The sequence below is a fragment of the Eupeodes corollae genome, chromosome 2 (genome assembly GCF_945859685.1).
Source record: "Eupeodes corollae chromosome 2, idEupCoro1.1, whole genome shotgun sequence".
Classification (NCBI taxonomy): Eukaryota; Metazoa; Arthropoda; class Insecta; order Diptera; family Syrphidae; genus Eupeodes; species Eupeodes corollae.
In genome coordinates, this window is record NC_079148.1 from 78994607 (window position 1) to 79006411 (window position 11805).

Genomic DNA, 11805 nt, shown 5'->3' on the forward strand with positions numbered 1-11805 from the left:
GGAAATTCATCAGATGCACTTCTGAGGCTGTAAATCATATTCATTGGATCACAGTGCGCACAACCAACCGACCGATACGACGACTAATACGACGACCAGGCGGACGGGCGGCAGCGATCGAATCACGGGCGTTTATACGAGTATTATCAAACATACGGTTCTTTTTACATTCTGATATTATTCATTGGATCTTTGATCGTATCAAATCAAATCAATGTATAAAATTTATAAAAATCAATCAATCGTTTGCTGCTTACAATACGTGATACGCATATTTTGAACAAACTTTTAAACCATGTCAATACCTGTGGTGTGAGCGGGGTTTAAAAATAAAATAGAAAAAATTTGTATCTTTGTGTAAATTCCAATGCATCGGAGTTTTTTTTTTTGTTTTTATTAAAATTCTTTTAATGTTGTAATAAATGTACTTACGAGTACATTTTGTAATTATTGTCAGTTTATCAATTATAAATAATTGATTGTGGTCCATTTTGGGTGTAACGACTCCTCATGAAGACATAAGAATTAAGAACTCTTTAGAGACGATAATTGATAAACAATGGAAATGTAATTCAATTTATTATTATTATTACCTATAGATTTGCATATATTGTGGGGAGATAGTGGTAAGAAATATATAATATAGAAAAATAATAATAATGTGGTGGCCGTGGTGTATAAGAGTATACAACTCGCTCCGATTGCGACCTGATGGCGGCAACTATAATAATATAAATAATAACAATACGAAATCGAACTACTATTGTCCATCATCATGCCCAGTGATGTATCATTGTTATTTAATGATTGTTATTGTTTTATTTGCAAATTTTACAATTTTGCTAGCTAGTCAATCGGGTATATATATGGATAATGGTGTCGATCAGACTATTATGCATCGCATTCTCGATGATAACGAAAGAATCGACGTAGAAGATGAGATATTGGAATTCCTTGGATTGCCCGAAAGACCTAGGAGGAAGCACAGTCATTTATCGTTGAGGTGAGTTCATAAAACATATTAGACAGTAAGTCTACTGAGACAAAATTGTGGTTAAGTTTTTGTCTTCGTTTCTCACCTTTTTTTTGTAAAATGAATTTCGTTAAAATCATCATTTTAAGTGTTACACAAGCTTATTTCTGTGTCGCGATCTCGGTTTTTTGTTTTTTTTTCGTTCTGCTTATTATTTTTTTCTCTTATGGAGTTTATTAATAAATTCAAAACCACTTCTAGGTACAATCTTGATAAACTCGTTTTTATTTAAATCGACGAGTAAAATAAAAATAAATATAATGCTACCTGTACCTGTCTATATGGGGGGATATAGGCAAAAAATTAGCACTGCATGCATAAATGGCTCCACTCTGTCTAGTGATTTGAAAAACATTCTGATATTTTTGTGTTGGAAAGGAAAAGATGCCATAGTGTTGGTTATTTATTTTTATGATTGAATCTATTAGGAATGCTGAAGGTGCTAAATAAATAATGTATTCTTATTTTGTTTTTCTAATGAAAGTTGTTGGAGATGTAGTCTGTTTTTATTTAAAATATATATAAACATTGAAGATCTATGTATGTATATATACATGTTTTAATTTGTTTAAAAATATTCAAGACCTACCGAGATTTTATTTTATCTGATTTTTTTAAACGAAGTTTTAAAAATATTACAATCTGCGTTCAAACTGCGCCTTTCCACTTAACCATGCATATTTACGAGATCTAGGAATATGAAACATTTATGATTTTTTTATTTGAATTTATAGATATGAAAATAATGACTACGTGATTCCATTTTAAAAGTGGAAAAAATACATAGCCTCTGTGAAAAAGCAATGTTAAATACTTCCTTTTTGTGTTTTAAAATGATTTCTTGTTTTTTTTTATTACTTTCACTAAGCAAAACTTTTTTTTAAAAACTGTGTGTTTATTTCAAAATACATTTTGTTTTAATTTTTATTTTTTTATCGTGCTTAAAAATGTTTGACCAAACAAGTACAAAAATAAAAGGAATAAGGCTTGGTTGAAGTTTTATCTATCGAAGAGAAGTTCCCAGAGTCACCTTGGTCCTTGTTGTTTATTTTATTTATTAATGGTTTTGTTTGCCGTATATTTTTAATAATTCTATATCGGTAATCTATGATCATGATGTTTAATTTATTCGAATTATTTAGTCCATCAAGGATTGAAAAGAATTACAATAGAATCAGCAGCAAACGTTTTTTGATTTGTTGTTGTACACGCAAACGTAATGTAATACATTATGAATGACTTTATATTGAATTCATCGCGTTTGAATAGAGAATCCAGTATTGTACTAGACTCAAAATTAACGTTTACTGATCACTATAATTATAGGTACTTATTATAAACAAGCTTACACAAACTTGGTTTCCTCAAAAGATTTTCCCGAGAGTTAAGTTTCGGATCTTTAACTGGTCGTTATGCTTCCTCGGTAGCGTAGCGATGTAGACTCCAGTGCAGATATGATTTCTAGTATGGTTCATCTGGGAATCGAAACGTTTATCCCGAATAGGGTTAAAAATAAACCCAAGGTTAAATCATTTTTCGATTTGAGATGCAAAGAGGTTATCAAGGAGAAAGAGGTGAGCTTCCGGTGTTTTAAAGCCAACCCAACTGAGAAAACCCGGAAAAAGTTTAAGCAAGCCAGGAAGGCCTGCAACGCCTATATTCGAAGGGCCAAATTTTTACATGACCGAAAATTACGGCGAAAAATTCTGCAATGTCCCAAAGGCAGTAAGAATTTTTGGTCATTTGTAAAAAACATGAGGAATTCTTCCTCTTCCTCGGTTCCTACGCTTGTTGTCAATGACACTCCTTTAGTTAGCTCTATTGATAAAGCCAACTTATTTGCAAGGCAGTTCGCCGAAAATTCCACCTTACCAGATAGTGTCATGACTCCCCTAGTTGAATGATTCTATGGGACCAGTTCGTACTCGAACTGTGGCGAGAATTCTTAAATATCTCAACATTCATAAATCCGCTGGCCCAGATGGTATCCCCGCTATTATTCTGAAGAGGTGTTCTTCCACGCTAGCAAAACCACTGCGTAAGCTTTTCCATCTATCCTATTCTTCTGGGCTCGTTTCGAGTATTTGGAAAACTGCATTTGTTCAGCCAATCCCAAAAAAACGCGAATCTTCTTCTCCCACAAATTACCGACCGATAGCACTAACGACCCTTCTTTCTAAGGTCTTGGAAAGGCTGATTAATTATCAGCTTAAGAAATATCTTGAGGAACGGAAGCTTCTTAATGAACGGCAATACGGCTTTCGTAGCAATAGGTCCATTGGTGATCTCATGGTTCATCTCACCGAACAGTGGAACAGATCTTTACATCGTTTTGGAGAAAGTAAGATTATTGCACTTGATATTTTAAAGGCATTTCATAAAGTCTGGCATCTTTCTCTCTTATCGAAAATGCGTGCTTTCGGTATCGACGAATCTCTTCTTCGTTGGATTAGAAATTTTCTTTCGAACCGTTCAATACAAGTTGTTTTGGACGGATTCAAGTCTGAAACTCATAAAATAAACGCTGGTGTGCCCCAGGGCTCCGTTTTGTCTCCGACCCTCTTCCTCATTTTTAAAAATAATCTCCTGTCTGCTACTTCTAATCCAATACATTGTTTCGCTGACGATAGCACTCTTAGTTCTTCATATTGGTTTACAGACTCACAACCCTCCTCTACGGATGTGGAACTGCAACGGCAAAATATACATTACATTACATTTCTCACTACTCAGCACATTAATGTGCAGAGCAGAGAGCACAGCACCTTGAGCAACTAGACTATGTAAGGTGATAACAACACAAGACAGAAGGATAGAAGAGAAAGAACAACAGAAAGAAAGAACACATGACAACAGCACGCGGTAGGCTTCGAGACGGTCCCCCATCTTTCTACTAACCACGCTCACTGATGCTTGATTTCGGTGATCGATGGGAAAAACGGCAAAATATGATTAGCTCATTAAATTCCGACCTACACAGCACTGTACAATGGGGAATAAAAAATCGTGTGGAGTTTAATGCTTCGAAAACGCAATGCTGTCTTGCATCGTTAAAGAGAGATAAACCCTTTTTGCCACTATCTATGAGTGGCATTTGCATCAAAGAAACGAAAAATCTTGAAATCTTCGGAATGTGCATCAGCAACCACCTTTTGTGGAGCGATCACATACGCGATGTTGCCAAAAATGCCGAAAAATGTCTAGGTTTTTCGAGACGTTGCAAGAAATTTGACTCTCCGTCTGATCTGGCTACAATCTACAAAACCTATATACGTCCGAAATTTGAATATAACTCTCATCACTGGGCTGGTGCTCAAGTAACTTATTTAAGTCTCTTGGACAGCATTCAAATAAGAGCTTTTAAAATGATTGGTGACATTAACATCATCAACTCGTTTACATCACTCGAACATCGACGCAAGGTTTCTTGCCTCACCCTTTTTACCGTTATTTTAACGGACTATGCTCTAGTGAAATAGCCAGTTGCATTCCTCCCCTTAAACAATTTAACCGTAATACCTGCACTTCAGGGAATGCCCATCAGTTTACCCTTGAGCCCAACTTCACCCGTACTATGAAGTACAGAGATTCTTTTTTTAGCCGCATTACGCGAACGTGGAACACCTTGCCACGCTCTATCTTTCCCTGTCATTGCAATGTTCAGAAATTTAAAACCAATGTACACCTACACCTCCTATCTAACCCTTCCCTTTTTTCCTAATGCTCACACTGTGTCTTTGGCATATTAAAAAAAAAATCAAATGGGGTGGCGCAACAGTCCGTTGTGAACCAGGGCCTAGTGACTTACAACTCTCAACCATTCCTGTGTGCGAGTACTGTTGTCAGGAATGGAAGGGACCTACAATTTTAGGCCGAATCCGAACGGCTAGTTTGAGAAAGCACTTTTTCATGACAAGAATCACTCTTGAAGGATTTGTCAATTCCTCGCAAGAGGCCCGCGAATTTTTTTTTTTTTTTTAATTAAGGTGGCACGGGCAGGGATTGAACCCAAGACCCCTTGCATGACAGTCCAACGCACTAACCATCATGCCACGGGTACTACTTTGGCATATTAAAGGTATAAAAACCCATTTAGTGTTTGCTAATTATAAAAAAATGTGATCCATAAATGCTATTAAAATTCTTTATGTTTCTTTTGACAGACCAATTCTTGAATATCAATTAATACATACCACGGAACGAAATAAGTCTTTCTTACTCTTGAAAAACGTTGAAAAGTATTAAAGTATGTATCAGAGACACGGGATGCAAACACGTTTTTGTCGAGAGAGTAACAGTTTTGGCTGATTGTGAAGAACCCACATTTTTGGACCATTATGTTTTTTGGAAAATGAGAAACGTTTTGGTTAGCTAGAATCTGAGTTGATTGTGAAGAACTCACATTTTTGGACCATTATTTTTTTGGAAAACAAGTAACGTTCAACGAGAATATGAGTTTAATAGCTTTTTTAACAGACTTTTGTTTATTGAAAATGAAGACATAACCTTGGTAAAACTTACCATGTAACACAGTCCACGTATCGATTGATATTTTCTTGGCAATGTCAATTGACTACGATTTGACCCTTTCTACGTATTTTTTAGAGAACCGTTAAGCACCGAAATAATGTCCGCAATCCTAAAACAATTTAAGCATTTAGGACCAATATCATTAAAGCATTTCGCAAGCTATAGCCTGAAACCATCACCAAGGTCTTTGAAAAATTGGAGTGATAGATTCAGCTACTGCTCCAGTCCAGACAGCCTCTTGACGAAACTTGTATTCTAGGATTATTGCAAATGTTTGGTCTTTCTAAGAAAGCTAGAACACGCAGGCCGATTTTTTTTATATTATTAATATTATTTGTCCACGTTTTGCTTGAAAACCTATATCTTTTTTTATTGATTTTCAAACCTTAGTTTTCAAGGTCAATGCATTTAATTTCTTCAAAAAACTATTTGCTTGCACTAAATGTAAGTTGCCATCTACATTGGTATATCCTTGATGCGTACAACTGGTTACGGCTCGGCGGCGCTTCGGTGGTTGGTTCTTCTCCAAATTGTATTTAGGTATATCTTAAATTTTAAGAAACTTATCTACAAAATAAAATTACGATACTTATTATATTGTATGTATGTTGTTTCAAACAAAAATCAAACTTAAAGGAAAACAAAGAAATAAAATGAAATCCAAGTACTGCGAGATTTAATGTTTTTTTAATTTTTGTATTACCTTAGTGCCTATTAACACGAGCGCAAAAAAGAATTAATTCACGAAAGAAATTGGATGATTTTAGAAAGAAGGAAAGAGATAGAAAAAAATGCCAAGTTTCGTCTTTTTCCTCATTTTCAGATATGAATTTTGCGTTAAAAATCATTTTCATTTCTATTTGCCGGCGAAGTAGAATGTGTTCAACAAATTTCCTTTTGTTTTGCTCGTGCTGTTTCAATTTCTTGAATTTCTTGCTTGCCCACTTAATTTTTTTTTCTGTGTGTATCCAGAAAAGTGATTCTTTTGTATCCAGGCACTTAGAAAAGTGAACTTTGTACAAAATAACTTCGTATCCATTTCTTGGCATTACTGTTCATACCTTATGTTAGCAAAAATCGAAGAACTGTGGATCTTAAAAGATCGATACGCAAACAATCATCAATTATAAGAAAGTAACGTTCGATATCTGCGAATTTTCCTTCAAATCAAAATGAATGCATATTCATTTGAGCTGTATTTAAGTTTAAGATATTAATTTCTATTAACTAAATAATATAACCTACATATGTACTACATAAATATAAATATAAATATAAATATAAATATAAATATAAATATAAATATAAATATAAATATAAATATAAATATAAATATAAATATAAATATAAATATAAATATAAATATAAATATTTAAATGTACATTTGTTACTAATAATTCGATTTTTCAGAAAATCCGCACCACAATTCCTTCTAGATGTTTATCATCGTCTAAATGAGGAAGATGATGACGATAACTTAATGCGGTCGAAACGTGATACACAAAATCACGATAATTTCATAACTGACCTAGATAAACAAGCTATAGATCAAAGTGATATTATAATGACGTTTCTGAACAAAAGTAAGTTCTATAACAAAAATAAAAATACTCCTATACACTATAGCTCATTCAATGATTCATTTTGACATGTATCTCAATCTCACACTTCCTAATGTATATTTTTCTGTTCAACTTAAGCCTTCGTATCTTTTGATCTTTATTCATTCCAAATTACGTTTTAAACGAGTACCTGATGATCTTTATGTGTTTTTTTCTTTCTTATTTTTATTTTGGGAATCTCCTCCAACAGATCACCATGTAGATGAAGTACGTCATGAACACGGAAGACGCTTATGGTTTGACGTTTCAGAGGTTCCCGATGACAATTACTTAATGATGGCCGAACTTAGACTTTATGTGAAACCATCCGAAGGAAAGGAATCAGAAAGTGGAAAGAATTTCACAATATCGGTGTATTCTATTGTGCAAGTTGATGGCGAGCGAGAACTGGAATTGTTGTCATCTTTAAACACCACTGCCGACTATCAGGGTTGGCTGGAAATGAATATAACCGAAGGTCTGTCCAAATGGCTTGCCAATTGCAGTGAAAACAGAGGAATTTATATTGGAGCCCATGAAGTTAATCATCCAGAACATGAAACAAAACTCGATAATATTGGTCTGATACATCAGAGGGGTGAAGAAGAATATCAACCATTTATGATTGGTTTCTTTCGAGGGCCAGAAGTATGTATTGCTAAGCTATTTATTGAAAATTTTAAAAGTAGGTAATTGTAAATATGAAAGAACATGATCGTGTAGGATAATTGAAGAACTCTTATAGTGAAATTATCTATTCGATAAATTCTTGTGTCTTTTTGTCAGTATAAGATTTTGACTACGATGTTTGAAAAAATCGGAACCACAGCTTCAATATATTTTATTGGAGTATATATTATGGCTATACCTTGATCTGAAACCAATGATATTAACTGTATAAAAGGTTAATCTTGCACATGCATTTACACTTAATTCTACGAACAAATCTGTTTAATATTGAAATTTTGAATGTTGTGTCAAAAACGGATATAGTATGAGAAGATGCCTTTTGGCCGACATAAGTATATGTCCAGTTCAATTAGACAACTCACGTGGAATACGGTGTTTGGTATCTATTGGCCAGTTAATATTAGTGTATAGATTTCTTCTTTTTATTTGACGTGAAACGGCACAAGACTTTCGGCCATTAGGAAATTAAACATTCTAATATAATTATTATAAGTGTTTTGTGTACATTTTCTATTAAATCGAAAAAAAGTACTTAGAGCTTTTTTTGATTTTTGTGTTTAAAAGTTTTACATAGGCATATCCCACCATTGAAGCTTTCATCTTTTGACATTTGACAAGTAGAATCTTCACAGTTTATTGATTCATGTTTTTACAGCGGATCTACGGAGATGTAGTTGAGAAGGCCATTTAATCTTCCACTTAAAGAAAAAAAAAAATATTATTTCATGATTTTTATAAAACACTTCACGAAAAAATACCCAATATAATTTTGCTTTACTTGTCAATCAAGAATTAGGGATCTTTTTAAATTTGCGAACACTTTCAATTTCTTATCGTCGTCACATTTTGAGTGTATAGTTTATTTAATTATTTTACGATTAAATTATATTTTTCGTATTCATTCTACACAGTTACTCAAGTCGACAAAACATCAAATCAGCAGACCTAAACGAGATACTGGACGAATTCGACGTATCCGAAAATCAGAAGTGAACAACCCCTTACTGGATCCACATTATGGTGAAGGTATTAAGAGTTGTCAACTTCAAACACTTTATATAGCATTTAAAGATCTTAATTGGCAGGTATAAATAAATAAATTACTATCATTTTCTCTGAGTTTCTTTTAAATACAAACTTCTGTCTTACATTTTATTTCTAGGATTGGATTATTGCTCCTGAAGGCTATGGAGCTTATTATTGCAGTGGAGAATGTAATTTCCCCCTCAACGCGCACATGAATGCTACAAATCATGCAATTGTACAAACTTTGGTACATTTGTTGGAGCCAAAAAAAGTTCCGAAGCCATGCTGTGCTCCAACTCGATTAGGACCTCTAAGTGTACTTTACTATGTGAAAGAAGAAAATGCTAATTTGAAAAAATATAAGAATATGATTGTTAAAAGTTGTGGTTGCCATTAGAAAAATAATGATAGTAATTAAAAACTTGAAATCTATGAACATATGTTTGAAACATAATTGTTTTATTATAATTTATTCTATATAAAAATAACTCTACAAATGTATGTATATATCTGGATTTAGCTTTCAAGAATTGGAGCCCAGAGCCCAACGATTTCGAACTTTTCACCAAGAAAATCACGTAATTCTTGCTGCGCTAAACGTTTTTATATACTTCAGTTCACAAAACACAGCAAATTGCAATTATGGGCAAAAGTGTTTTTGAATACTTTTTGTTACTTCAAATTGAAGTCCAAAAAGAGTTATAGATTTGGAAATTAAATTAAGTAAAAAGTAAACATGTATGTAAACAATTCAAAAGATTAAAAGTACAAAAGGATTTGAAGAGCACAAGTATAAGTACCAATTCTAATAAGAAATCTTGTGCAAAAGGAAAAAAGCATTTCATGAAATTTTAGAAATATCTTCATTAGTTGTCTGTTCCTGTTTTACAAAAATCTTACAGAACGCTAAGTCATTTTTGCTTAAACGGTTTTTATTAGAAGGAATCAAACTGTTTGAAAGTAATATTAGTTATTGTAACGAATATGTTGTTTAAACAAGGCTACATCATAAAGTTTATAAAATACATACATATGTACATATATCGCAAACATATACAAATATTGTTGAAAACGAGTAATTTCAAAATTTGAGCAGATAGTTAAAAAAGTTTGGTTCCAAAATTAGCACTAAACGTTATAAAACAATCGTTCAACTTAATAATCATATTGTACGTTGGTACGTATAGAAATACATTAAAAATATGCGTTATGGCTCGGTATTAAATTCTATAATATGGTCACAAAATAGGGTCACCGTGTTGAGCGTTAACTCGTTTATAGCTTTTTCGTTGACGATCATACGAACGTGACACCCTTGGTATCATCGATCATCGCTATAAGCGTTTACGTTGACCGTCTAACAGTCGCTATAGACTTTTAAAAAAATGCTTTTCGTTGCACTAATAGTGCAGTTGGCTTTTTGTCCAGACTCATCTTAGGAAGATAAGAGCCGGGGTAGGTGCAGGTTTATTTCTATGTCTAAGGAAATACAATCCAAAAGAAACTGGAATGTGAACCACACTGATAAGGATAACTTTCGCGCCTGTCAATTTTTCTAAAAGTTCAACATTTTGAGTAAAAATTTTAAGTCAATTAATTCAATATCTATCGTTGTTTTCATGAAACCCGAGTCGAAAACCATATATCTTTTCATTTTTTGTTGTTTTTGTGTTTAAAAAAAAAACTTTTCAGTTGAATTTTCAAAAAAATTAATTATACGCTTAATTTAATAACAATATTTTGCAAATTTTCTTTTTGTTTCTTACTTTTTTATTCAAAAACCGTTTATATCAATTTTAACAGCATTTTTTGAAAGTTTGTATTTCTAATAAAAAAGTACCGATTGGATTTTTCTAAGAAGAGTTTTCTAAGAACTCAATAATCAGTAGATTTGTTTCTAGATTCTTATTAAATTTGCACTTAGTTTTAGCACTTTGATAACAAAAGGTCTTGCAACAACAATAAGCTATAATAGGACTTATTAGTGATGTTAACAGCTGTTATTTATTACCAATAGGAGTAAAATGTTGTGAAAATGAGATATTTTTATGAATTCCATATATTTTATAAATAATTCGTTCAATGAGGTTATCTCATCTTAGAGTTCTGCTAAAATACACACCTTAGCTTTTAACTCTTTTAACAAAGTTGATCTGGCTCACCATAGTTGATGTGACTACATTTTCCTAAGAAGAACTCGAGCGAAATGGCTTAGGAAAAAGTTCGTTTAAGAGATAACAATGAAGATTGCATTTGAAGGATATATGTAGTTTAAACTCATTTTACAGTTACAGTTTCAAGATCTTGCCAGTTTGCAACTGGTAATCATCAGCATAACTTACTATGTTTGGAACAAATATTGGTGCTAAGAGGAAGATCTTTGATAAAAATTGTAAACAGTGTAGGCCACCAGAATTGTTCCTGTGGAGCACCAATTTGAATAGCCAAGTAATTGAGATCGTCATAGGCATAGATATGAGAAAATTAGCTTAGATGCAGATGAGGAAAAACTAATAACATTTTTCTATTTATATAATAAAATTTTATATAGTTGAAATACTTTTAAAAAATCTCAGAAAAGCTAAGAAAATGAATCGATCCTTATAATTTCATTCTTTATATCAACTTCAACAGTTATCATAATCAGCTATGTTATGCTATGCCTGAAAACCATATTTTTATAAATATCCTCCACACTAGAGTTTATAAACATTGTACGAAACTTATATATTTTCCTATATAAGCTTTGTGTATAGATATGAAAAATATGAAATGCAAACAAAAATCACATTTAAACGAAGGTTAAATCCCTACCAACAGGTTTTGAAACCGTATTGCGTTCATTAGAGCTTAAAGAACACAAAATCATATTACACTGCATACAAGATGTTGACACCAACTCGAAAAGTCCCCGATAACTTCACG

At 32.8% G+C, this 11805-nt stretch overlaps 1 protein-coding gene across 1 annotated transcript; it reads left to right on the top strand.

Annotated features, from left to right (window-relative positions):
• Position 1: 1 nt before the first annotated feature.
• On the top strand, positions 2-9320 carry LOC129944433 (protein 60A-like). Its single transcript, XM_056053861.1, has 6 exons — positions 2-140; positions 600-1003; positions 6974-7146; positions 7376-7812; positions 8766-8939; positions 9017-9320. Exons 2-6 carry the CDS (start codon positions 660-662, stop codon positions 9275-9277), a joined length of 1389 nt encoding a protein of 462 aa, XP_055909836.1. The 5' UTR covers positions 2-140; positions 600-659; the 3' UTR covers positions 9278-9320.
• The last annotated feature ends 2485 nt before the right edge of the window (positions 9321-11805 follow it).